The sequence below is a fragment of the Colias croceus genome, chromosome 12 (genome assembly GCF_905220415.1).
Source record: "Colias croceus chromosome 12, ilColCroc2.1".
In the NCBI taxonomy this organism is placed as follows: domain Eukaryota; kingdom Metazoa; phylum Arthropoda; class Insecta; order Lepidoptera; family Pieridae; genus Colias; species Colias croceus.
In genome coordinates this window covers 8,409,147-8,434,646 of record NC_059548.1, presented here as the reverse complement: position 1 = coordinate 8,434,646, position 25,500 = coordinate 8,409,147, and the positions used below count along the sequence as shown (strand labels likewise).

The window sequence follows — 25,500 nt, the reverse complement described above, 5'->3', positions numbered from 1 at the left end:
GCATTCCCTCACTCTCCGTTCCTCCAACCTTTTAACCTTAAGTATTCCTTCTCACCGTTCCAACTTCTTCCATTCCTCCTACACTGTCACCGTTATTAACCTATGGAATTCTTTACCCGAAGAAATAAAACGAGCTCAATCGATTTTTATTTTCAAAAAGAAAGTTAGAAACTATTATTTATCTCTGTCACAGGCTAGGTGTTAACTCTGTCGATTTATTTATAATATATGCTTATAAAATATGTATGTATGTAATATATATGTGTATGTATGTATGTATATATTTAAGTATGTATTCTTATATATTATCTTATATGTGTATATAGTAATATGTTTTTCTTTTTTATTATTTGTGTATGTATATTATAATGTAAGCTGCATATATGTAGGTATAGTATATATACAATAAACTTATTATTCTGGCACTTTTATTTATTTTGCACCACCATGTTATTGACTCATTTATTTTCCTCGTCTTTTCTGGGTTGCCTGGTAGAGATCGCTGCCAGCGATAAGGCCGCCTACTGTACATTGTTATATTATATTTTTAAGTTTATAAAATGTATTCTATAAGGTGTACAATAAAGTATTTTTCATTCATTCATTCATTCATTCATTCATTCATTCATTCATTCATAGCCCCGGTTCAATAGACTGGAATAGGAAAGAAAAATGGCGTCAGTCAAAAGGCGGTAACGCTAATGCAGTTTAAAATCGGTAATTAGGGTTTTCTAGACACGCAAATGTATAAAAGCACTTAATAAAACAAGCTCTCGATTAATTAGGCACTTAGAAACTTTTTTAATTAATACTTAAATTTTTTTACTACATTGTTCCTTTCTTTCTTAGGTTTGATTAGTTAAAATTGAATAAGTCTGTATTAGATTAATCAACGTCAATTTGTCTAAGGGCCGATTTTTCAATACTTGGTTAAAACTTAGGTACCTATACAATCCAATCCAATCCAATTTTTTGTATGCAACAATTAAAAAGACTACGACGGACGGTAAAACATTTGAAAAATGGTATAAGTTTAAAACAAGGACTTCAAAGATTGAAAACTCAGTCCTTAGAATACATTATTCATTTATCGATTTAATATTATCTTATTATTTTAATAACTCAATTATCTTTGTGTTCACTTTTATTTCCAAAAATATATTTTAACGTGATTCTTTAATACCTAAGCTTATCGTATGAATTTATTATCATTACGATAAAAAAGAAGGTTATAATTATATATGAGAATAGTGAAATTTCATACAAATCAGTTCGGTACAAATAGATCAAACCAAAAAGTTACCTGAAGACGTTTTATATTAAACATCTGTACTCATCGTTTCAAAAGCTTTCTAGGAAATAATTCCACCTAAAAGTTTGTGGTCGGTCAAAATGTGCACTGAAAACCTATGTTAGAAATCCTCTAGTCTCTTCAGACTAAGTTTCTTCCTATGAACGTATGTAAGAGAGACCACAATTGCCATCAAATTTGCATCTAGATGTGAATACCATACCTACTTTTACAAACCAAAATTATTAAAGCCAATTTTAAATTCGCTATTTTTGTACTTAAATGCTTTTTGCGATATATTATACGAAGTTTTCTTTAATAATGCTAACTAAATGCAGAATAACAAATGTCTCAAGCTTACAAACTTGGTCCGGAGATCTGTTTTGCTGCGATATCCTGGGGCGGTTTTATGCAACTTTATGAGCCATTTTAAAATTAATTTTGATGATCAATGAGAGAATAATGATATTAAAATATGATCTAATTAGATTATTATTTATTTATTATGCTTTGTTGTACAAAACAATATGAATAACCCTTAGATACATACAAATTAATGCATTTGCACAAAAGGCGGCCTTATTGCTGTAAAGTAATCTCTGCCAGGCAACCTGGTAGGAATGGAAATGTAAGAGGCTTAGTTTATTGTATAATGAAATGTAGTTTATATTATAAAAAAATAAAAATGTGTGCGTGTACAAATGTACACATGTAAGAAGTGAAACTTCTTTAGGACCTTATTTTTCAAAAAATAATTTACTATGTGCAACTTTACTATGTGTAGTTTTCAAATAAATAAATAAATAAATTTACAGAAATACCTTCGTCGTATCACGCGTGGTAGGGATAAGAAAAAATGTTACACTAAATTTTTTCCAACACCGATAAAGAAGTTTCACTTCAATAAATTGGTCTATTATAGGGTAATTAATAAATAGTGACATAGTTCTACTTATAAATTTTTAACTAAGTACAAAATAGGTTTCATAAGGTATGTTGTTCATTGTTTATTCTTATCAGTCACTATATTATGCAGAAATATTTGTTTTCATTGTATTTCAATTGTTTTATATAAAACATGTCACTCGCAATATACCCACTTCATGCTTTAAGCCATACAACGAACGTTCGCTGTTGAAATTCTAAGAAAAATAATAAATGCAAAGGAAACAGCTATATTAAGTCGCTGGCTGATTTCTACGATTTCATCTACGTGATATAAGTTTACGATAGCACGCAAACATAAGTTTAGATTTTACTATGATTTCAGTTTTATTTTCAGTCACTACGGTATTTTTTTTTTTCATATTATATTTGAGTAAAAACAACCAAAAGCAAGGATATCTCAATTCTCAACCGTCAGTTTCAAAATTGATGCAAAGCAAGCGGTTTCTCAATTTGGAATTGATTTGATTATGATTGATTTGATTATGTTAGATACAAGAAAATATTAAGTATGGTTTGAGATGTTCGGTTCTTAGCGTCAAACATTCATATCAGAAATCGGCTGTGTGTCCCGCCCGTGGCTTTGCTTACGTAGGTAGGTAAAGTTCATGTTTTATTTTGGTTGCTCGTGAATACAGGATTAACAGAATGGAGAATGAGGAATCGAATTTGAACTATGACTTCACTCTTTCACAAAGTTTTATAGGTCGTCAAAGTCTTATAAATATCTTTCAAGATTTTAGAAATGCACTATATCGATCATGGATCAAAATTCTTTACACTGAAGCTGTTTTTGGCTATATCCGAGTTTGTATGTAGTTTGACTAAGTATACTAGTTTCGTAAAATACTTACCTACATGAATTTGTCATTAATAGTCTCATAGATAGTTATAACTAATAAAAATCGTTACGAGTTGAAATCTTCTGTGTTTATTGATAAAATCGATAAAAAATAAAATGAAATCTTGTAATAATTGTTTTATTATTTTACTTCACTTTTTATTGAACAATATCGATAAGTCTGTTTTGATTGAATGACGAATATGACCCTCGTGTATGATAATAATATTTTCATCTATCAAGTACTACGGATTTCTTATCAATTTATCAATAATCATAAATTAAATAATAAAGTACCGTATAAATCTTTTAAATTAATTTATTACTTATAATATATTTATTATTATCGGACGATTTGGACTTACGAAACTAAGGGTTCCGTACAAATAAGCACTCATTTCTTTAAATGGCCCTTTAAAGAAAATGTATCTTTTATCAATAACGAGTAAAACTTGCATACGATTTTATACCTATCTTAAATATTTATTTAATTTTCATTTTATTATTATTTTCCTGTAAATATTCCAATAATTATTATTAATTTAAAATTTAGAATATTTAGGAATGGAGCTGGCCTATATATTTAATTTATTCTTAACTAGCTTTCCGCCCGCGGCTTCGCCCGCTTTGTCTAAAACATAATAAATTACTAAAACCTTCCTCTTGGATCACTCTATCTTATAAAAAAACCACATCAAAATCCGTTGCGTAGTTTTAAGGATTTGCATACATAGGTACAGAGTAAGCGACTTTGTTTTATACTATGTTGTGATTTTACACAGCGTGGTAGCAGAAAAACAGATAGTGAACTCCAAGGAATTAGATCTAGTTTTACCCTTTCGGTAAAGCCTAAAAAACACAATACAATGAGGATTATTACCAGGGTGCTAGTACTCGTTCTGTACCTTGAAAAACAAAGCCAAATAGATAATAAAAAATACAATAAGTAGTTGTGTTATTCCATAGTCCAGGCTAGGTATATATAATATTATTATAGATGAATTTATTATGCAGAATGGCATCTGCATAACAAATTTACCTAAGCTAAACCGTTTTTGCATGAAAGAGCATTAAACATCTTCACAGGTTCCCATCTATTAGAGCATAGATTACAGACTAATTCTACCTTACTTAGGATTATTGTGTTAAATAAATTTCGTATCATTTTTATTTGTAAAACAAAGCATGCAACTTTTGAACGCAATTACTGAATGATCCAAACCCAATACGAATTATTATACCATTTTTATGATACAAGCCTTCTAAGTAGGTAATAAATAATAATAATTAATCATATTCACTTCCTCAGCGCTCATTTAACATCTAAAAAAAGTAGGTACTTAGCGTTCTTATTAAAATACTGATTGCAAAATATTCTTCTCTGCGTTTTTGCTTAAAAATTGCTTTAAAAATTATTAATTCAAAAATATTGAGTATCCTAACGCCTACCTAAAAATAATAATACAGACATTGAAATTGTACCGCGAATTGTAATACTATTTTTAGACGATGTATGGTCTCGTATAAAAAATATAGATTAAATCATTCCACAGCGTATCAAGAACGCTCAATGAACTTTAACTATTGTTATGGTTTGTATAGAGCATAATATAATCCCTAGTATTATTAAGAAACCCTGACCCTTTTTATAGCTACCGACTTCCGGACGAATTATTTCTATTCGTCTATTCAAAGTAATGGGAACGTTCAGAAGTTTAATATGATGAATTTGGTTTATTAATAATAATTGGGCTTCGATGTGTCATCATCAATTGATGTAAATTGAGTAATCGCATTTCTCTTCGCATCGTATAAGGTAAGTATAGGGTAAAGATATTATCATTACCTACTGTCAAATTAATTAATATCGTATCTCAATAATTCTCAATCTAAATATATTATAATTTGTTACTCCTGTAGCTTCTGTATGAGTATTTAACAGTTCTTGGAGAATGCTAATACTTTAGTAAGGCGTTGTCGTTTTTCAACAAGTAAGTATGTATTAAATTTAAAGCTGTAAATTAAGAATCTGAGCAAATCCGTTGCAATACTATTTGTATTAAATAATTAAAAACAGAAATGGTACATTAATACACTATACAGTGCAGTAGGAAATAAAACGATATTTATTCAACAAACTAATGCGACCTGGTATTTAACAAACTACAAAAGGCTTAGTTAATACCCAATAAATAAAATGTCATTAACTAAGCCATAATAAGCCTTTGAAAGCATAATCCAATTGTTTGAACATATTTTACTTGCATCATACAAACATACAGTTAATGAATACCGTAACGTAGCAATTAAAGTGCTTTCAAACAGAAAATTTTACAATGGCACAAACATTCGGAATTAACTGTTGTTAAATTGAAAATTTTCAGTTAATTCATTACGCTCGCATGGACGCAATATGGAATATTTATTTTTGTATGAGATTTCAATAATTACTTTTTATAGAGTTCGTAAGTAGGCAATTACCCATTATGGTATTATTTCTACATATTATTATGCTTCATTTAAATACTTACCTATGTAGGTAAATACTAAATATATAGATTATATTATATATGTATAGATTTAACTGTTTTGTACGGAATAGTCGGTTAATAGTTGAGTCTATTCATTTCATATTCAAACTTGAAATTGACAAAAAAGCTTAGAACAAAGGTAGGTACATACCGCAAACTCAAAGGACGATGTTTACATTAAATTCTGAATACCTAACCCTTACCCTTCTTGTGTTTAAACCCTCTTTGATTCACAATTATTTCATGGTTAGTAAGACATATTCAATGAATATATTCATCATTTGTAGGTGGTATTTCTCATTGAAATAATCCATAATATTCGCTATATTTCTCTTTTCAAAGAACAACATTTCGAACATTACCGACAGCTATAATGTATAAACATAACAAAAAACCGAAAATAAACGATCACTCTAGAGATAATGCAGAAAAACTAAAAAAATAAAGTCATCTTAATATTGTATTTTCAACGAAAGTCAAAATTTCAAAAATACTAATTTACAAACATATTCTTCAGGTACTTTTAGAGTTCTTAAATGTGTGGTATATTTTAATAAATTGAAAAATATCCATATAAATATAGGTACACTAATTAAAATGCAAAAGCACGATGAAAAACCAATAAATTCATATCAATCATGGAAGCGTTCGTGAAGTGGCGAACAGCAACATAAAAATTAATTAAGAATGAAATATTGCTTTCAAAACGAGTTGATTTTTAGTTTCAATAAAAAATATATGTTTTTCACTGCACTTAGATAAATTGGATGGCGTCGTTTTTTTGTTTCAATCAATTTTTAGGGTCCAGATCGGTCAGGCTCTAAGTGATTTTATTTTTAGTACTTTATATTTTACATTATATTTTATAGTTAGGAACTTATCGATGCTTCACCCTAAATGGCTTTCTTAGTATTTGATATCAATCTGAATGCAAGTTGTCGAAGTAATTGGTAGTCATTACTGGTCACAAGCATCATTTCTTTCGTATTTGTCCAATGATCAAGAAAAGAGGGAAGTAGTTTAGGGGATATTAAGTGATCAGAACCATCCTTACAACCACGAGTTTTAACAAGTCACTAAATAAAAAATATGAAGATAAAGAATTACCTCTATAGTCAAAGCTAAGTCCTATGGTTTCTACTGGTCTGACACAGGCTATGGAAAAAGTGAAAATATACTGAACCTTCAACAAATTCTAACTGTCAATATGTATATTGATAACTTCGATGTTCATCCAGAGAATTGGAGTTTTGATCTTAGTACATAGTTCGCCTAGTTAGTCTATAGAATAGATTTCTCTGGTACCATGAAACAATTTTGATTGAATTTAACATGGGACTGGAAAAGCTCGAAGGTTTAAGTAGCCGAAATAGAAGCATGATAATGTAAAGATAAGCAAGCTAGTTTTAAAATGTATAAACTGCATTACTATTTAAAAACAAATAAGTAAAAATATAAATCTTATTATTTTTTCAGAGATATTAAGCTTTGATCTGCTTTTATGATTTTTATTCGATCTCTACCTAGATGTTTACTTTATATAAGAGGAGATGTAGGTATTTTTTTGGAATGGAGGAATGTCATTTCTAAAGAACCAATGTTTAGAAATGTAATTATCATTCGTTTTCCCCAATTCATACCATAGAGATCTATTCTGTGATCTGTGATTCATACATACATTTAAAATGATCAATAGCAGTATATAATTAGCTCTAATATTTATAAGTATGTTGTAATAATTAAAATTCTATCACACTCTGTTCAATATCTTGTGGTATTTAATGTTAATAAGTTCCAAAAACTCCGAACAGGATCGAGGCAATTAAAACTTTGACTCCGCAGGGACACCTCGTCAGAGATAGTTAGTGTCAGGACTCGGGTACTTTTATATTTACAATCTACCCACTTGTTTAAGTTATAACACATTATAATTAGTGTTAATGGTATGATTATTAAAGTAAAAACACAACTGTACCTAAATACTAAGTGTAAATATTAAATGTCTCTAGATTTAGCATTACGTATACTGTTATGTATTGTAACTGATTCAGGTACACTTTAGAAGTAGCAATGTAGAGAATTTAGTAGATGTACAAAAAGGTTAACGTGTTAATAAAAGCATATAACATCAATTCATAAAATAGCAAAAGTTTTACCTCCATTACGTTTTATCAACCTTACGTAAAACTACTTCTATGCCTCTCTATTAAACCTGCCACAATACAATTCCACAAAGGTCCAATGTGGCCAATCCATTTACAACCAGATTTATAAGCGAAGGTATTGCAAAGGCATGACAGATCACAATATGTCACTTACATTTTAGTGCTAACTCACTGACGATATTGTGAGTTAGGACACGTAGTGAATCCTGCTTTTTAGTATTCGACTGAACTTTGAAACAGGATACATGTATTTTGAAAGCTTGCGTTTGAAAGGTTGATTGAGGCATTGCGGGATTGAAGCAACGAGATCTATTATTATACACAAATAGTAACTAGATACAGTATATTTTCGTTTAAAGATATGCAAAACCAAAATTTTTAAGTATGCATAGAAGTGTAATTTTGTGTATAAAACGGCATTGCGTATTAACATAGTTCACTTATTACAAAGAGAAGATAAACATTTTTTCGTTGCACATATCTTAATTTTATGAATAGCTTGTACAATTCAAACCGTTGATTTCGATCTGTTACATTTCGATACTTCATTTTCTTCTAGGCAGATAATAACTCAAGATTATAAATCCCAATTTTGATTAATACTTGGTTCAAATTTAAATTTAGTTTGTAGTTTCTTCAGCACATAACAATATGAAATTTCCCTTTCCAGCCTGTCGGTATCTACAGAGGCAAGTACGAATGGGCGAACGAGCACAGTCCCGTGGGTGGAGACTGCTCCCTCTGGGTGAGAGCGGCAACTCTTCAGCTCGACGATGGGCAGTGGCAGTGCCAAGTCACAGCCAGCAACTATGATGTGCAGGTAAATATTCGAAACTGGTTCTGTAGGATGCTATATTTTCTGACAACGTGTTCTACAATACATGAATGATTCTTAAAAATAGTTTTATGCGTTGGTATTTAGTGTTGATATACGATCACTCGATGTTTTTTTGTAAATGCAAACCAAACCTATATTTTTACATAACTTCATCTAATTCTAACAAGCATTGATACAATACAATATTCAGCCGCTAAATCTAAATAACGAGTCCCTAACTTCACTAATTGGTTAAAACCTAACGTTGTTTTCAGACCCAAATTTCATAACTAGGACAATTCTAACTCCTTTATTAAAGGTCTTTACATTATACATATAATAAAACTACTTTTACGCGGCTTCGTCTGTGTATTCAAAGTAAATTCCGATGGGAGTGATAAATTTCAACTCTGTAAAAGTAGCCTATTTCCAGCATATCCATATTCCAGCCTATTTTATATAAAATCCTGACTATCCACAGTCACAAATATTTTATGATATAATCGCTCCGTTGCCAATAGTAGAAACACACTCCCATTTATAATATGAGTAAGTTTGTTTAAATGTTTATAACATCATAATAAAATGTATTTCCAGGATGCTCTATCTAGTCCACCCGCAGCGCTAGCAGTTCGGGTGCCACCACAAACGCCTAGGATCCTATTCAATGGATCCCATGTGTTGCCAGGACAGAATATAACTGTCCCTTCTGGTTCGAGAGCTACTGTGGTGTGTGAAGCGCGATATGGCAACCCGCCGGCGTATATTGAGTGGTATTTAGGTAAGTAACATTTTTTTTAATTTACAAGACAAGATATAGGAATAATAATAGTAGAGGAGCATTTTAATAATGTAAGTTTTAGTTTATAGTATATTGTTGCATTGTATTGCCCGTCGTTCATGTTGTCATCAATGTTCATGATTAAATCTATAAGTAAAGTATGTTAATATGTTTGTTTCAAACATTAGGCTCTTAAATAATAGAGTTCAAAGCATACTGCCTAATGAGTGAAACTATAACAAAACTTTATTATATTTCGATTAAACTGATAATTCTATTCTGATACAAATGCAAACCTCAATTATCAATAACTGTAAAATCGTGGTCATTCTGATCCTATATACGCCTTAAACATTACGCGTCAAATAGGTACATTACAACCATATTTGTAAATCGGTTAAAACCGCGGACAATTGCACAAAGCACGCTCGGGCCAGTGGTTTGAATTGCCTAAATATTCTGTTATACAGCCAAACCACAATTTTGATAAAATGAATATAATTTTGTGTCAATTCGTGGAATTATCGATTGAAGTTACGTTACACTTAGATTTTAAAGATGCTATCATCTTTAGGCTCAATTCTATAATTGAGCCAGACAATTGACAGTTAATTCAAGCTAGGCACAATGATAGTTATCCGAAGTACTTCGCTACCTAATATTAAATGCTAATATTATTAAAACTAAATATAGTTCCAATACCACTTGTATTAAATCCAACTTCAGTCTCGCAAATTCAATGTGAATGAAAGCCATGTTTTAGATATTACGAATTGGGAAAATTGCGACGATTGTCCAGGACACTAATATATTTATAACGATTAACTGCACGTTATTTTCTATTACATTTTCAGACAAAGAACGTCTAACAGCATGGAGCCAAACCAACGCATCAGAAGTAGAGCGACCTCGTGTATGGGCAGCTAGATCTGTACTAGAGCTTGGTGCTACAAGATCAGCTCATGGGAGGCAGCTGGCCTGCAGGTCGCACCATCCGTCGTACCCATCGCCGTACTATAGGGACTCGTACACCATGCTTGATGTTACTTGTAAGTACTGTTTGTAATTTAAAATAAAATAGATGTTGCGAAGAGAAGTAAGTGACATGAACAGTGAATGATTTACTTATGCGGTCGCCTGGTATTATAAATTATTCACAAAATCTAGATTTTAAGTATTTTTGATGACATGTATAATATTATTATAATAAAAAGCATCTTTTGGTATTTAAGTAATATCACTTTCTATTCGAATCTCGTATAGCAGTGTTTCTTTAATTGTTAAATAGACTTGATTTAAAATTGGAAAGAAGTGAGGAAGTAGAATTACCCGAAGTATGATGCATCTGAAAGGTTCCCTCATCCCTTCTAATATATTGTGTTTGAACAGAACTTCTTAATCCGCCACTATTAATATTACTAACAATTCTTATTCCTCAATTTCAGTTGTACCAGTAGTATCAATAGTGGGATCTGATGCGAGTAGTCTATCAAGTCTCGAAGAAGGTTCCAGTGCTCTTACCTTGGAGTGCAGGGCGGATGGAAACCCTAGTCCTTATGTATGGTGGACCAAAGATGGCCAGGTCATCGCTACAAATGGTCCCAGGCTTATACGAGCACCGGTTTATAGAAATCATTCGGGTAAGCTAATGATATGAACATTTTAGTTACAGAAGATGAATTAAATTTTGTTAATAAGTGCCTCTTTTTCATAGTAAACATTTGTGGCGACGTTGATCAAAAATGTTCCTGGTAACTTTAGTTAGATGTTGTATACCTACGGGGCTTTAGACACATCGTAAACTGTAGGAGGTTAAAGTCTATAACCATTTCGCCTTTATGTTCGGGTTCCTTGCAGAAGGCAAAGATATTGCCATAATCTGGGAATAGTTCCAAATGTCCTCAAAGGAGAATGACCACGGGTGGTATCGGTAAAATTTGAGTTGTGCCACGTATTCGTGATATTGTTAATTCCTATTTGTATTTATAATGATCATATGTATCACTATTAAGTCTTAATTATACCGGATAAATTGAAATAATATTAAAAGTTTGTGTTTTGAAACATGTATGACCACGTATGGAATATATTTTATTTTATTTTATTTCTATTTATATTTTATTTATTTATATTATATTTTATTTATTCTATTTATATTGAATCGGTAAAATACTAATTGTGTCACGTGTTCGTGATATTGTTAATTCCTATTTGTATTTATAATGATCATATTTATCACTATTAAGTCGTAATTATACCAAATAAATAGAAATAAAAGTAAAAGTTTTTGTTTTGACACATATATCTATCTCTCTTGCAAGCGTCCTGCGTCTTATGTCATACAGTCATAGTTTCTATTTGAAATGAATCTTGAATGAATGTGTTCGACGCAATGTTCGACGTAATTTATTTTGAAATAGGTAATGTTTATTACGATTTACTTTTCATATTTGTCTTGTAAATTAAAATATTACCTATGTAATAAATGTAAAACTTAACGTTCATCGTTAGTTTAAACTAGATAAAGTATTTTTTTGAAGTGTTGAATAAAACTATTGTTTTATTTTTATTGTCGCGAACTGCGGCTTATTTATATAAAAACTTTAATCGTTTCTAAAAGTACTAACATCAAGCTTTAAATTGAGCTATATTTCATCTTGACACAATAAGTTTGATTGCGATACCAAGTGCCATAGTCACTTGGGCAATCTCCTTTCACCTAAAGACATAACAGAAATCAGAATGATCGATCCAAAGATAAAGGAAAATGCCCTACAAAATTCGACTTTATCCATTTCACATATTGTGAATTTCTTTCTAAAATGGTATTACTTGTATCGTATTACTAGATTTCCGCCCGCAGCTTCGCTCGCGTTTGCAAAGGAAAACCCGCATAGTTCCCGTTCCCGTGGGATTTCCGGGATAAAAACTATCCTATGTGTTAATTCAAGTTACCTTCTATATGTGTGCTAAATTTCATTGTAATCGGTTCAGTAGTTTTTACGTGAAAGAGTAACAAACATCCATACATCCATACAAACTTTCGCATTTATAATATTAGTAGGATATCTACTCTCAAATATGTCTACAATATTATGTTGGAATAGAGCGTTGGCCGAGCGCCAAATTTCAATTGTCGTTTTCAATGTGAGTACATCAAAGTTCTTCCAATTTCGTGATCAAAATTTAATATTCTTAATCATATAGAACTTTAAGATTTATAATTTTGAATAGATAGTTTGTTGAGGTAGTTTTTAATTGTAATTGTTAATAATTCTTCGGATCTTATAATATTTGGTTTGTTATTGTATTATGTCTTGAAAGCACAACATCTATATGAAATAAAAACGTTTAAGTATGTGGTTTCTCTGAAAGAAATAATTAATGTTTCATTTGAGGAAAGCAAAACTATACTGCTGTAATAAATAAATTAATACCTAAAAATATTTTACAGGTATCTATGGGTGTCAAGCTAGAAATTCATTGGGCACTTCGGAAGCTGTTAAAATAGAAATCGATGTAAAATGTGAGTATCTTATAGCCTAATTTTAAATATACAGTTGAATTAATTTTTATTCAATTGTCATAATTCATTTACTTTTGATATTTTTATTGATCAATGAATGTATAATAATTTATTTAAAATTGATTCAAATATCCTACCTATTGAAGAACGCCCAGTTTCTATTTATTTCTGAAAAACCTCGCAGGTTCCTTTCGCGGAAATGTTGAAATTGATTTAAAGTTAAAAGCCTTATTAGAGTTGCTGGAATTTTTATTTCACGAAACAGAATAGCAAATTGAAAATTCTCTTCCTTTCAATATTACATACCTACATCATGGACGCATAATCTTTTTTAATCTCCATGACCTACATTAAAACGTTTGCGAAAATGGCATTATCATCTCTAGGATATAAACCGAAAATCACACAACAATTCGCTCCATTACTATTGAATCCCATTTAATTTCCGAAAGTATTAAACTAAGAGAATTCCCAGATCCGCCGCGCGTGATATGGGTCGGGCCGGACACGGTGGTTGAAGCCAATCTGTTCACTCAAGTGACTTTGGAGTGTAAGGCTGAGGGGAACCCGCCGCCTAGCTACCAGTGGTATCATAAGTAAGTATATAGTTTAGTACATATAATTGTTCCGTTAAGAATTTTCGTAATAGTCTATCTAGTAGATGAGAATGCTGATTTTGATAAGCATATTATGTCCTAGAAAGTGGAATATAATGCCTGTGATATACATAACGATCATAGGTATATAAACAAATATACATTTACTAGTTTAAATAATCAACCAAGACATCCATTGTATTTTGCTTATTTTCGAACTGCGTAAATGTTTCAATACAAAAAAAAAAACAACTATTCTTAATGAATATTTTTCAATTGGTACAGTAACGACCCAACAGATTTTGCCAATTGCCAAACTAATATTTTATAATACTTAAGTATAGCAATAATCAAATTTTATTTTTATTTCTTTACAGCCCAACACCCTCTATGACTGCGCATCCAGATGAAGGCTATCCAATCTCGTCCACACCGCAGTTACAATTACATAATGTATCGTACACCCAACACGGAAGGTACACCTGTGTGGCCATCAATCAGATCGGGCTTGAAGAAAGGTAAAAAAATTAAAATTTATGTTTCTTCTCATATTGGTCCAATCAAAATTTACTTATTTTAACTCAATTAGTTAGTTGAAATCAATGGAATCTTCAATTCTATGGAAATATATCGTTATTCGTTAAATCAATTGCTAAAAAAAGTAAGCTAGGTACTTATTACTCCTGCTCGATTTAATTTAAGTAGATAATTATGACAATATTTCATTGAGGTTATATTAAGTTTGTTTTGAACACTCACTATAAAAAAATTCATCGTAGAAACGAATTTATTGCCATTATTTAGCGCATATATTTCTACTAAAATTCCATGTTACGAGTCATTACGTTTTTCCTTTTTTTTTGTACCACAGAACCCACCAATCGGAAGCGATAACACTCAACGTGCTGGGCCCACCGGTGGGCGCGGAGACAGGCACAGCGCACGCGTGGAGCGGCGGCGAGGCGAAGGTGCAGGCGACCGTGTGTGCTGATCCGCCGCCAAGACGAGCGGCTTGGTTGTGGGGCAGCTTGCGGCTGGATGTGCCATCTTCTATTGGTCAGATTTGTATAATATAATATAGACATACTTAGGATAGTGCCAACGACCAAAGTGTGCGTATGCGCCAATGCGCTATCATGTAGAGCAGTCTGGTTGTATGGCAGCTTGCAGCTCGACTTTCTTCTTGTTACATGTTAAATGATACATAGTGCAACTGCGGAGAATACTGCTTTTCAGCTAAGTATATAATTGTAGAGTTATTTGTTGCAACTGCTTTCTCAAAAATGCCAAAAAAAAAATTTACGACACAGTCTCCCCGTGACCACGTTCGTGTAAAGTGTTCGAAACGTCGGGAAAATAATATAATGAATAAATCGCGTTTAAAATCCGTTAAAAGTTTTAATTTCTAAATGTATAATATCGCTTAAAATCAAACACTCATATTACCAAGCAAATTAATCATAATCTTTATTCACCAGGTCGATACAAAGCGATCGACGCATCAAGCGTGAACGGCTGCTACCGCTACACTCTCACCGTGAGCGGCGTGAGCGTGTCGGACGCGCGAGTGTACGTGCTGCACGTAGAGAACGAGCGCGGCTTCTCGTCGCACGCTGTGTCGCTCACTGTACACGGTAAGTGCTCTCTCTTATATTGGTATATGTTATGTATATACTGCCGGTACAGATAGATAAGCATACGTATAAGTTATAGATTAGTAATAATAAAAAGATACATACATATAACCGATAACTACGAGATATCACATTACTTCTAACTGTTACACTCTTATTTGCTACGATGGGAAGTTAATATGAATAAAAACCTGTGAAAACAGACTATTTTAAATAGTAGCAACAAAAACACGTTAACTGCAATGCAAATTGCTTTCTCTGTTGTAATTACTAAAGAAATGAGAGCCTCTTAATCTAATTAATTTCTCCAAGCTCTACCGCCATCTGTGCCTAAATATCGTCAATCACTCAAAAAATAGAATTATTATTAGTGCACATACATGTATGAACAGCTTAGTAGTAATTAAGCAAAAAAAAAATGCTTATAACATCGCAATTTTCCAATCCAAATTCACCAAACTAATTGGCAATAACAAAAATAAAAGCATCAACAATTTCTTCTCACAGATAATTTTTCGCTAACAGAGACCGCGCACGTGGCTCCGCTCATAGTGGCCGCTCTGGTTATAGCGGCTCTGTTGGTTATTGTCCTGTGTCTTATTCTGCGGTGCAGGCGAAGACGGGGTAAGATGTAGTTTTATACCGTTTTTAAGATTATTATGCACTCCACACGTGTGATGTGACATGACCACTTCATGTTTTGATTATAATACTTTATACGTTCATAATTATTTTTATCTATTATTTTCTCCTAATTTAATCTAGATTCTAGAATGTTCCATACTACCAAAAAAAAAACAATAATAAATAGCCCTCTATAGAGGTACACAGTGTACTTACTTATCGACGTTTTTTCCCTACTTTTTATATCTACATAATTATACAGCTTCAATGTGTGTTAATGCCATATTTTTATTTCTTTCTAGAAAGCGTCGAGTACAAAACGGATGAATTAGATAGGTAAGTTTCATTTGTTTACATTAATTTTAAAGTTACTATTATATTGATGGCTTCCAAATATTTCAATTCAATTTCAATTTAAATTTTTTCAAATAACTCAGAAATTCAATCAATTATTATTTACTTGCATCATTGATATGGTATAATTGTATAATTCCTTCTTTTATACAAATAAAAAAATAATTCTTCTTTAGGAATGTATGCTTCGAAATTCCTCCAATGACTTTTTGTTGTCCCAGAAGATCTCAAGACTCATGCTATTACAGACTATTCAAAACGCTATATAAATGTATCTGTAATTTGCTCAATGACACTCTTTGCGTCTATTGCTTACCACGTCTTATTCCCCCAGCGAGAAGACAGTGCTACCCGCGGACGCAGTGTACGCGCCGCGCGAGGTGGCCCGGCCGCGCGAGCGGGACCCGCGCTACTCGCCCGCCGCGCTGCAGGTGCGCCGCGCCGCCGTGGTGCTGCAGCCCCCCACCACCGTGTGAACTGTGTCTGCACAGGTGTGATACGCACTCACGGGTCTAGCTAACTGGTCGGGTACTTCTAGTGGTCGAGTGATACTAACAGATGCAAGCCTTAGTGTTGGGTCGTCATGCCGGTGTAGGAGCGCTGTGCCGCCGTGGTGCTGTAGCCCCCCACCACCGTGTGAACTGTGTCTGCACAGGTGTGATACGCACTCATGGGTCTAGCTAACTGGTTGGGTACTTCTAGTGGTCGAGTGATACTAACAGATGCAAGCCTTAGTGTTGGGTCGTCGTGCCGGTATAGGAGCGCTGTGCTGCTGTTGTGCTGCAGCCCCCCACCACCGTGTGAACTGTGTGCACAGGTGTGATACGCACTCATGGGTCTAGCTAACTGGTCGGGTACTTCTAGTGGTCGAGTGATACTAACAGATGCAAGCCTTAGTGTTGGGTCGTCATGCCGGTGTAGGAGCGCTGTGCCGCCGTGGTGCTGCAGCCCCCCACCACCGTGTGAACTGTGTCTGCACAGGTGTGATACGCACTCATGGGTCTAGCTAACTGGTTGGGTACTTCTAGTGGTCGAGTGATACTAACAGATGCAAGCCTTAGTGTTGGGTCGTCGTGCCGGTATAGGAGCGCTGTGCTGCTGTTGTGCTGCAGCCCCCCACCACCGTGTGAACTGTGTGCACAGGTGTGATACGCACTCATGGGTCTAGCTAACTGGTTGGGTACTTCTAGTAGATGGTTATATACTAACAGATCGAACAGCCTCGCAGAACAATTCGTTGCTAGGTCGTCATGCCGGTACAGGTGCGGTGTGCTGCTGTTGTGCTGCAGCCCCCCACCACCGTGTGAACTGTGTCTGCACAGGTGTGACACGCACTCATGGGTCTAGCTAAGTGGTCGGGTACTTCTAGTAGATGGTTATATACTAACAGATCGAACAGCCTCGCAGAACAATTCGTTGCTAGGTCGTCATGCCGGTACAGGTGCGGTGTGCTGCTGTTGTGCTGCAGCCCCCCACCACCGTGTGAACTGTGTCTGCACAGGTGTGACACGCACTCATGGGTCTAGCTAAGTGGTCGGGTACTTCTAGTAGATGGTTATATACTAACAGATCGAACAGCCTCGCTGAACAATTTGTTGCTAGGTCGTCATGCCGGTAAAGGTGCGGTGTGCTGCTGTTGTGTTGCAATCCTCCACTACCGTGTGAACTGTGTCTGCACAGGTGTGATACGCACTCATAGTTCTAGCTCACTAGTCGGGTGCTTCTGGACTGTAGTGGTGTATGGTGGTTATACACTAACTGGTCAAGGAGCTTTGCAGAATAAGTTGGTGTATAATTACGACAAACTGCGCCGCGCTGCTGTTCTGCTGCTCCCAACCGTCGTTTCCATTTATTCAGTTCGCTCTATTATTCTCGTAGTCATCAATCCTTCCCTCAAACTCGCGGGAAACGCATTTGCAAAGGGGGTCTCTGTAAATTTGCCATGGGCGATGGGGATCGCTTACCATCGGGTGGATCTCCAGTTCGATTACTCGCTTTAACATAAATAAGCCTATGTTCGCACCGTATAAGCGGGATGACTACAGATAGGTACTACAGAACTAAGCTTTAACAAGAATTGAAGGAATGGTTTTGAATTAATTAACAATAATAACTAAACTAACAATGATAACTTGGGATAGCAAAATGATATAATGTAGCGTATAAATTAATAATACCTTTTATTTTTCTGGGATGTTGGTATATTTTCTAAAATTTTCCACTGATATCACTTGCAATGCACTTTAGTCCTTTTCTACTGAAATAAACTATGCTCCCGAAGAATTGTATTATCTACTTACCTTTTTATGACTCGACTTTAATACCAATGCAATTTTACATTAATAGTAACATGAATAAGACGTTGAATAAAAAAAATAAAAAATTAATCAATAAAAATCCAAATCGATGATACTCGAATTAATCATAATTTGGTTAGCATCAAATTGGAAAACCATATTTTCTGCCACCATGTTTAAGAAGCCATAAAATTAATTTACGAATAGTAAATAACTTTATTTAGTTGCCGAAAACTTGTAATAAACGTAAATAATTAATTACCATTAAGCTTAATTGTAATTACTCGTTGAGGCGCGGTGTTCTTTATCGTGACTGTCCATGTGCTTTTTACGACGTAGTAAAATTAGTACTCGTACCTACCTATACCAAACTGATCAACCATACTGCATAAACGTATATCAATAATCAATATACATATTACATAGTTAGTATAGTTTCTATCTCTCCTGTGCTTTATATAATATTTTGAATTTCAATCAAGATACTAAACTTATTTATAAATCTATTAAAAAACATTTTTTCGTGGGATCGATATGTGAATACATTAAATGATCGATTCTAAACTATTTAAACAAATAAACTCATACAACACGGGAAATTTGAATACTTTTTAAGGCAGTCTTCATTATGAGACATTCATTACCCAAATAGTTCTACCTTCATTGTTTATCCTGTCACAATGATTTACCGTAAACTGACATTTAATTACTCTAAGTGAACAGACATACGACTTCGCTTTTAAGGGATTAACATACGAATTAACGAGTTTTGCCACTAGCACTTTAATTATTAGAAAGATCCTAAAGTATTAGAATCGTCGGGATAAACAATATACGTAATAAATCGCGTTTGAAAGTCAGATTCAAAATATTGCTTATTGAATACTATCCTAGAGTTTTCCAATACTTCAAGCTAGGCTATTTAAATAAAAAAAAATCACGTTAGTTAATTTTTCTACACGACTTATGAAATCGATTGCAAAAATTTAAAGATAATCTTAAAAAAGTCTTATTAGATTATTTCCCAAGCGTATCAAAGAAATTCTACTTACCCACACTCTCCTACATAACATATTTGACAATATTTAATGTGATTTTTTTCTTTTTGTGCAGGCAGCTTTATCGTCGCTGGAAAAAGAAGCCAAAGAAAACGTATATGCGGTACTAGACCCGCACATACAATATGAGTTAATGATAAACAAGCACGGCGAACCGCCTAAGTATTTATCGCTGTCTAAGCCTCTAACTCACCAAAGAACGCACGCCTTTGACCCGCAAACTTTTAAACAAAATGAAATTAACAATAACGATATTATGTTCACCACTTTCAAACAAGAACCGCCCAAAGTTAGACGGTCCGACAGAAGCAGCAAAAGAAGCAGTAGAAATAAAAACAATTTTGTTTCCAACACCAATTTTGATATTGAATATTCGAGAGATCCTTTCTTCGGAAAAGTTAGATCAACAGAACACAATGATGCTTTGGGAACTAATAAATTACGTAGAAGCAATAAGAATGTGTACGAAAAAAATAACTCTAGAAGAAACGTTAATAATGCACCAGATAAACTTACTGATATCATTAATAAGGAAGAAGTGCGTAGAACTTCGCAAAGGAAGAAAGAATACATAGTAGATAATAATATAAATGAAAAGGAGCGCTCGTTTGAAGACTTAAAAGAGGAACCGAGAGTACAATGTAGAAATATTGAAGATGAGCATATGCCTCGACCAGGGAAAGTAAAAGAAATCGCATCACGATTCGACAAGCACAGCATTAATGATTTTAAATATTTGAATATTAAAAACGAGAGACCTAAGCCTTTACAAAGTTTTTGTGATCAAAAGTACTTAGACCATGTGTTCCCAGATGCTGTAGAAATTTAAGTTTATCGTGTGTGAGATGTAAATTTAATTAGATCTCTTAGTGTATAGCATGAATGCGAGTGTGAAGACAAAAAGTTCTCTTTCTATTTATTAGTGACGCTTTCTATAAGACTTCATATCTTAAGCTACTATATTGGATCGGATATATATCAATGCCATACTTATAAAATTTTGATATCGTAGAAATTTTAAGAACTACTGAGCGTTCATGACAATTTTAAACTAAGCACAAATTCGTTTACAAATTTTCTGCTTATACATATTGTACTTAACTGATAAAGATAGTTTCTTCCATTTACTTTAACTTATATATTATGTTTATGTTTTGTTATTTAGCTCTTATGTGTATAGCTCTATTTTAACTTTCGTGCCGGTATGTTTTGTATTGTTGAATTTTAACAGTATTAAAATTTTAATTGATAAACCATGTTTCATTGAATCCCTTGCGAATTTTAGCTTCATAGCACGAAATGTCGTGTGTATTATAAATTCAAATTTCAGTTGGTCTTTCAACTTTAAAGTGAGTGCCACGTCTGTTAAATTAGCAATGTTCCTTAGGACTGTAGCTTTTTTACTAGTTGCTGCTAGTTCAGCAGCCAATATAACAATAGTTAAGATGGAATTAAGAAAAGAAAACATGTGTGATAGTGGAAATTGTTTAAGTAAGTGTTGCCCCTTAGGTACGGGGTTAATGAAACTAAACAAACGAATGGTCTGTGTCAAAAATGCTGAAACCTTAGACCTGCTTTTGAATATCTCTCACAATCTTTACTATTATGACCATCAAGTAGATAAAGTGAACGTGACAGAGAAATTAAACGTTATTATTGGTATGACTTGTAGGAAGAAATACAAAGAGAATAGGAAGTTCTATTTGCAAGTGGTAAGTATTTTATATATTTTCATATACTTCGTATTATTATGAATGTCTTTCTCTTTCGCAAGGAGATAAGGCATTTTTTTCTGCTTACAAATTGACAAAGAACTAACTAAACTAGCCAAGTTAGCAAATTCTGTAGGTGTTGCTTGTTAAACGACGAAAACGAAATAAGTGGTTCGTTTTAAATTTAACTCATATCAGCGGGAACATACGTATAGGCTTTGCTGGCGATAAAATGTTACACAATGACGTCATAATTAATAAGTAGTATTTCTAGTCTCTAGGGACAATATTGGCGTACGATACTAATAAGCTAATACATAATAATTTTATAAATTAAAGTGTAATGTTCCGGCAATATCACCTAATTTTAATGAATTAATTGGCGTGTTATCACTAGGTATGTCGTTGATACAATGAAAATCACGCAGAACATAATATTACGACCATAATAATATTATGGACATTGTTTAGTTAGAAAGGTCAAGACAGTAAAAATGATACTAAATACATACCATAGTACAAGTGATGTCTCCAACATTTGGGGTTGATGTTCGCACTTCCAGAAAGCTTCAATTGCCTATGGAGCAGTTACAAAGTTGGTGCTATATCGGAAGATTTACTATGTTAATATTTAACAAAGTTAATACGTCTTATAATCCTGGCTCTATTTATCGATTTAATCATAATAGACATAGCACATAACATTAATAAAACAAGGATGTGGTAACTGCTTACAGATATGAATGTAGATGATAATGTAAACTCATAAATACATTTTAAAATAGGTATCTCTACTGTTCTTCTTGTACGAGTCGTGATTACCTATTCAAATTATCTTCCTACTGTTATTATACAAAGCACTTAGCTTTAATCTTATAATAGCAAAATGTTTCTTATTTATAGTCGTATCGTATTAAATTGAATGAAATAAGTTTATGAGGCATCGGATATAAATAGGCATCTGAGTGAATTCGTAAAAGTGGTCATGAAATTTCAATTATTATAAGAAAGAAAAGTGTCTCTTTGGGCTTGATCGATATGATTTCATTGGACAAATAAATATTTTATTACCTATATCTTTGGAGTACTCAAAATTAGTAGTGGTGTGATGTTTTGTATCGTGTAAACTGTAATAAACAGTAATGTATATTGATAGAGGTAGTCTTATATTATATTATTTGCACTTACCACCAGGTGACGCGTCTGCTCTGTTGCCTCCTCTTGCATTAAAAAAGTTCTGTTAGATTTTTTTATAGTCTTTACTTTTATAAAATCATTTTACGTGTGGTAAGAGGTTTTATAAACGTTGAATCTGATTTAGTTATAACATTGTGTATATTCTTTTATCAATGCTGTTGAACCATGGCGGAATATGCAAAGAATTAAGAACCTCATTATTTTTCACTAGCTTCCGCCCGCGACTCCGTCCGCGCGGATGTCGGTCTTCGCGTGGATGGTTTATTTCTCCATTTTGAGTAGGTACATCTGACAATAAAATCTTATAAATATCTATTGGACCCAATTCCCAAATACGGCTAGGCCTATAATAATACGCAACGTGTGTTCGCGGTTCTACGGAACAACGTCTATGGATAAAACTGAAAAATTAAGATTAATTTTTTTCTACGTATTTTTTCAGGATAAAAAGTATTCTATTTTACGCCCAGGATAATAAGGTATAATTATACCAAGTTTCATCGAAATCGAACCGCTAGTTTTCACGTGATGCCTTCACATACAGACAGACAGACAGACAGACAGACAGACAGACAGACAGACAAAAATTTTTTTAATCACATATTTGGGTTTGGTATCGATCCAGTAACACCCCATGCTATTTATTTTTTCAATATTTTCAATGTACAGAATTGACCCTTCTACAGATTTATTATATGTAGGTATAGATAATTTTTCATAATGTCGCTTAAAATTATGTACTTAATTAATATTGATTGTAATTATTCATAGGAATTATCTTATCATATAATTTTGTCTTTTTTCATCAAATATATTATTATGATCGTATGCACATTGCAGATAATATTGAGAATATTAAACTCGCTAAATCGAAGACGACAGCAAGTTTTTTAAAATAATTTTAATTTATTATCTTTGGTGCAATATTTGGGTGTGGACCACAATGTTTATTCATGGAAATTTCACCATGAGCTTTTCAATTTAGCATAAAGTTTGAATTCAATCACGTCATGTGAATTTTCATATAAATTTTAGGGATACTCAAACTCAAACTCAAACAAACTCAAACTCAAACAAACTCAAACTCAAACATTCAATTCTTGATATTAAATCAAGTAATTCCTATGCAAAATTAATCTTTTGTAGATCCCAAATGTTGTAAAATGTTGTATAGCTACAATCTACATCAATCACGTCAAAACCTCTGGGCAGTTTTAATAAAAAATACATTGATCGAGCATTACAAGGTTTAACTTACAGGCTTAATATTTATTTAAAAAAATATCTAGGTAGGCTTGTCCCTCATATTCGAAAATCCACGAAGTTAAAAATTTCGTAGTACATGCGTGCAGTGTGCCCGGTGCAAAGCTAAAAAATTACAATTGTAGTTATTTCATCGTCAAATTACAATATATCTTTAAGTTACATAATAAATAATAATGGTATTTTGTTGACCTTTGGAAACCGTATCCAAGAATGATGACGTAGCGACTGGGTGAGTTTGGGAGCGGCAGACGAAATCGGTGACGCGTCTCGAATTCTAACGTGATAAGAGATAACAAAGCATTAGCATTGAGCTAAAGGGCCCATGGTCGAGGCACGTCCACACAGAATGAGCTGCTTCGTGAAGCAATTACTTCGAGAGGCTACTCGCTATTGACATATAACATGATGACAGCCTTACTATATCTTCTCAGTAATTTCCATCGTATGGACTTCCTTTGTCCCCATTATTATAATAAGCTGACAACACATTTGCCGAGACATTAAACCTGGTACCTGGTTGCTCCCGTTGACATAATTATTATAACAAAAAATGTCGGCATTATAATAAGGTAATCAGGTAAACCTACTGCCTGAGACCACAGGTGAGAGACCTGTGGTTTGGAATTATGTAGACTCGCAAGGTAAATAATAGGAAATTATACTATCCCAATTTTTAATACAAATATTAAATACATAGTCAAAATATATCGTCATAGTAAATAATTATTATTGATGTTAAATTAGGTTTTGATAATTTTAATTTATCGATGACGGTCAAGAGAAGGAGGCTTAGTACAAATTTAATTTTACGACAAGCGACAGACAGTGAGGTCATTTGCGGTCATCATACGTGATTGTGTGAACGTATTGCAATGATTTATTTGACATGATTTTGGATATTTTGTCTCACGGTGCATTTAGACCAAACAATCATAGAGCTAGAGCAAGAGCATTCCTTCATGATCTCGTTTTCAGTGTTGTTCAGTATGAGAACATTGCATAGAATCTTTTCGAACGCATTATGGACAACGAAAGAATGCTCTACGCATGTTTACTTAACAAGTCTATGTAACTGCGTTAAAAACAACCGACTTCAAACTTGCACTTACAACATTTACAAATACAGACAAAAATGCTCATAAAATAAAAACTACTGGGCCTATCCGAATAAAATGGGACCAATTCGACACCATCCCACATCGAACAAAAAAAGAATCACGTAAATCGGTTCAGAAACCTCGGAGTAATCGGTGTACATACATAAAAAAAAGAACATACCGGCCGAATTGATAACCTCCTCCTTTTTTTAAGTCAGTTAAAAAATATGACTAGTGGGGTTAGAATGAACATTCGCTCGTATGATCTAAATCCACTGTCATACAATAGATTTAGAAACTGAAAGCTTAACTTCTATCATATATAATAATATAACTGTATTGTGTATCTTCTAAATCCCTTGAAACAATATTTTATTTATTTATTGATATTAAATGTTAGCTTCTTTGAATTTTGCGAACTTTGATCATTTGCTGCCAATATCTCTGATTGACTATGTCAAATTGTCATCCGTGTTAATCTTGTGTCGAAAATAATTAATAGCAATGAAAATTATTTTATAACACGTTCATTTGTTTCTAAATTTAAATAATTATAAGTACGATTTGTGTCACATTGAGTTTCATGAACTTTGACATTATCTTATTGACCTTGCTATTATTTTGTGTGTATTTAGGAACCTATATTTATATTTTACTAGCTGACCCGGCAGACATTTTCCTGTCTTTGTGCAAATTTTTAAACCTGTGAAGTTTACATGGCCGTTATTTTTTCCATTTTCTTAAGTTTATCTTTCAGAAGATCCTTCT

At 33.2% G+C, this 25,500-nt stretch overlaps 1 protein-coding gene across 2 annotated transcripts in view; it reads left to right on the top strand.

The window, feature by feature from the left end:
- LOC123696486 (hemicentin-1-like) overlaps positions 1–20,713 on the top strand; it is a 91,447-nt gene extending 70,734 nt beyond the window's left edge. Inside the window, exons 3-15 of one of the 2 annotated variants that reach the window (XM_045642671.1) lie at positions 8,444–8,593; positions 9,188–9,371; positions 10,226–10,420; positions 10,817–11,011; positions 12,826–12,897; positions 13,373–13,493; positions 13,871–14,011; positions 14,365–14,549; positions 14,972–15,127; positions 15,653–15,751; positions 16,054–16,087; positions 16,440–16,596; positions 19,516–20,713. In XM_045642671.1, the coding sequence (XP_045498627.1) occupies positions 8,444–8,593; positions 9,188–9,371; positions 10,226–10,420; positions 10,817–11,011; positions 12,826–12,897; positions 13,373–13,493; positions 13,871–14,011; positions 14,365–14,549; positions 14,972–15,127; positions 15,653–15,751; positions 16,054–16,087; positions 16,440–16,581 (1,674 nt within the window). In that variant the 3' untranslated portion in view covers positions 16,582–16,596; positions 19,516–20,713. Of the gene's footprint in view, positions 1–8,443; positions 8,594–9,187; positions 9,372–10,225; positions 10,421–10,816; positions 11,012–12,825; positions 12,898–13,372; positions 13,494–13,870; positions 14,012–14,364; positions 14,550–14,971; positions 15,128–15,634; positions 15,752–16,053; positions 16,088–16,439; positions 16,597–19,515 lie in introns of both variants that reach the window. The other variant, XM_045642670.1, reaches the window with a different exon arrangement.
- Positions 20,714–25,500: the final 4,787 nt, after the last annotated feature.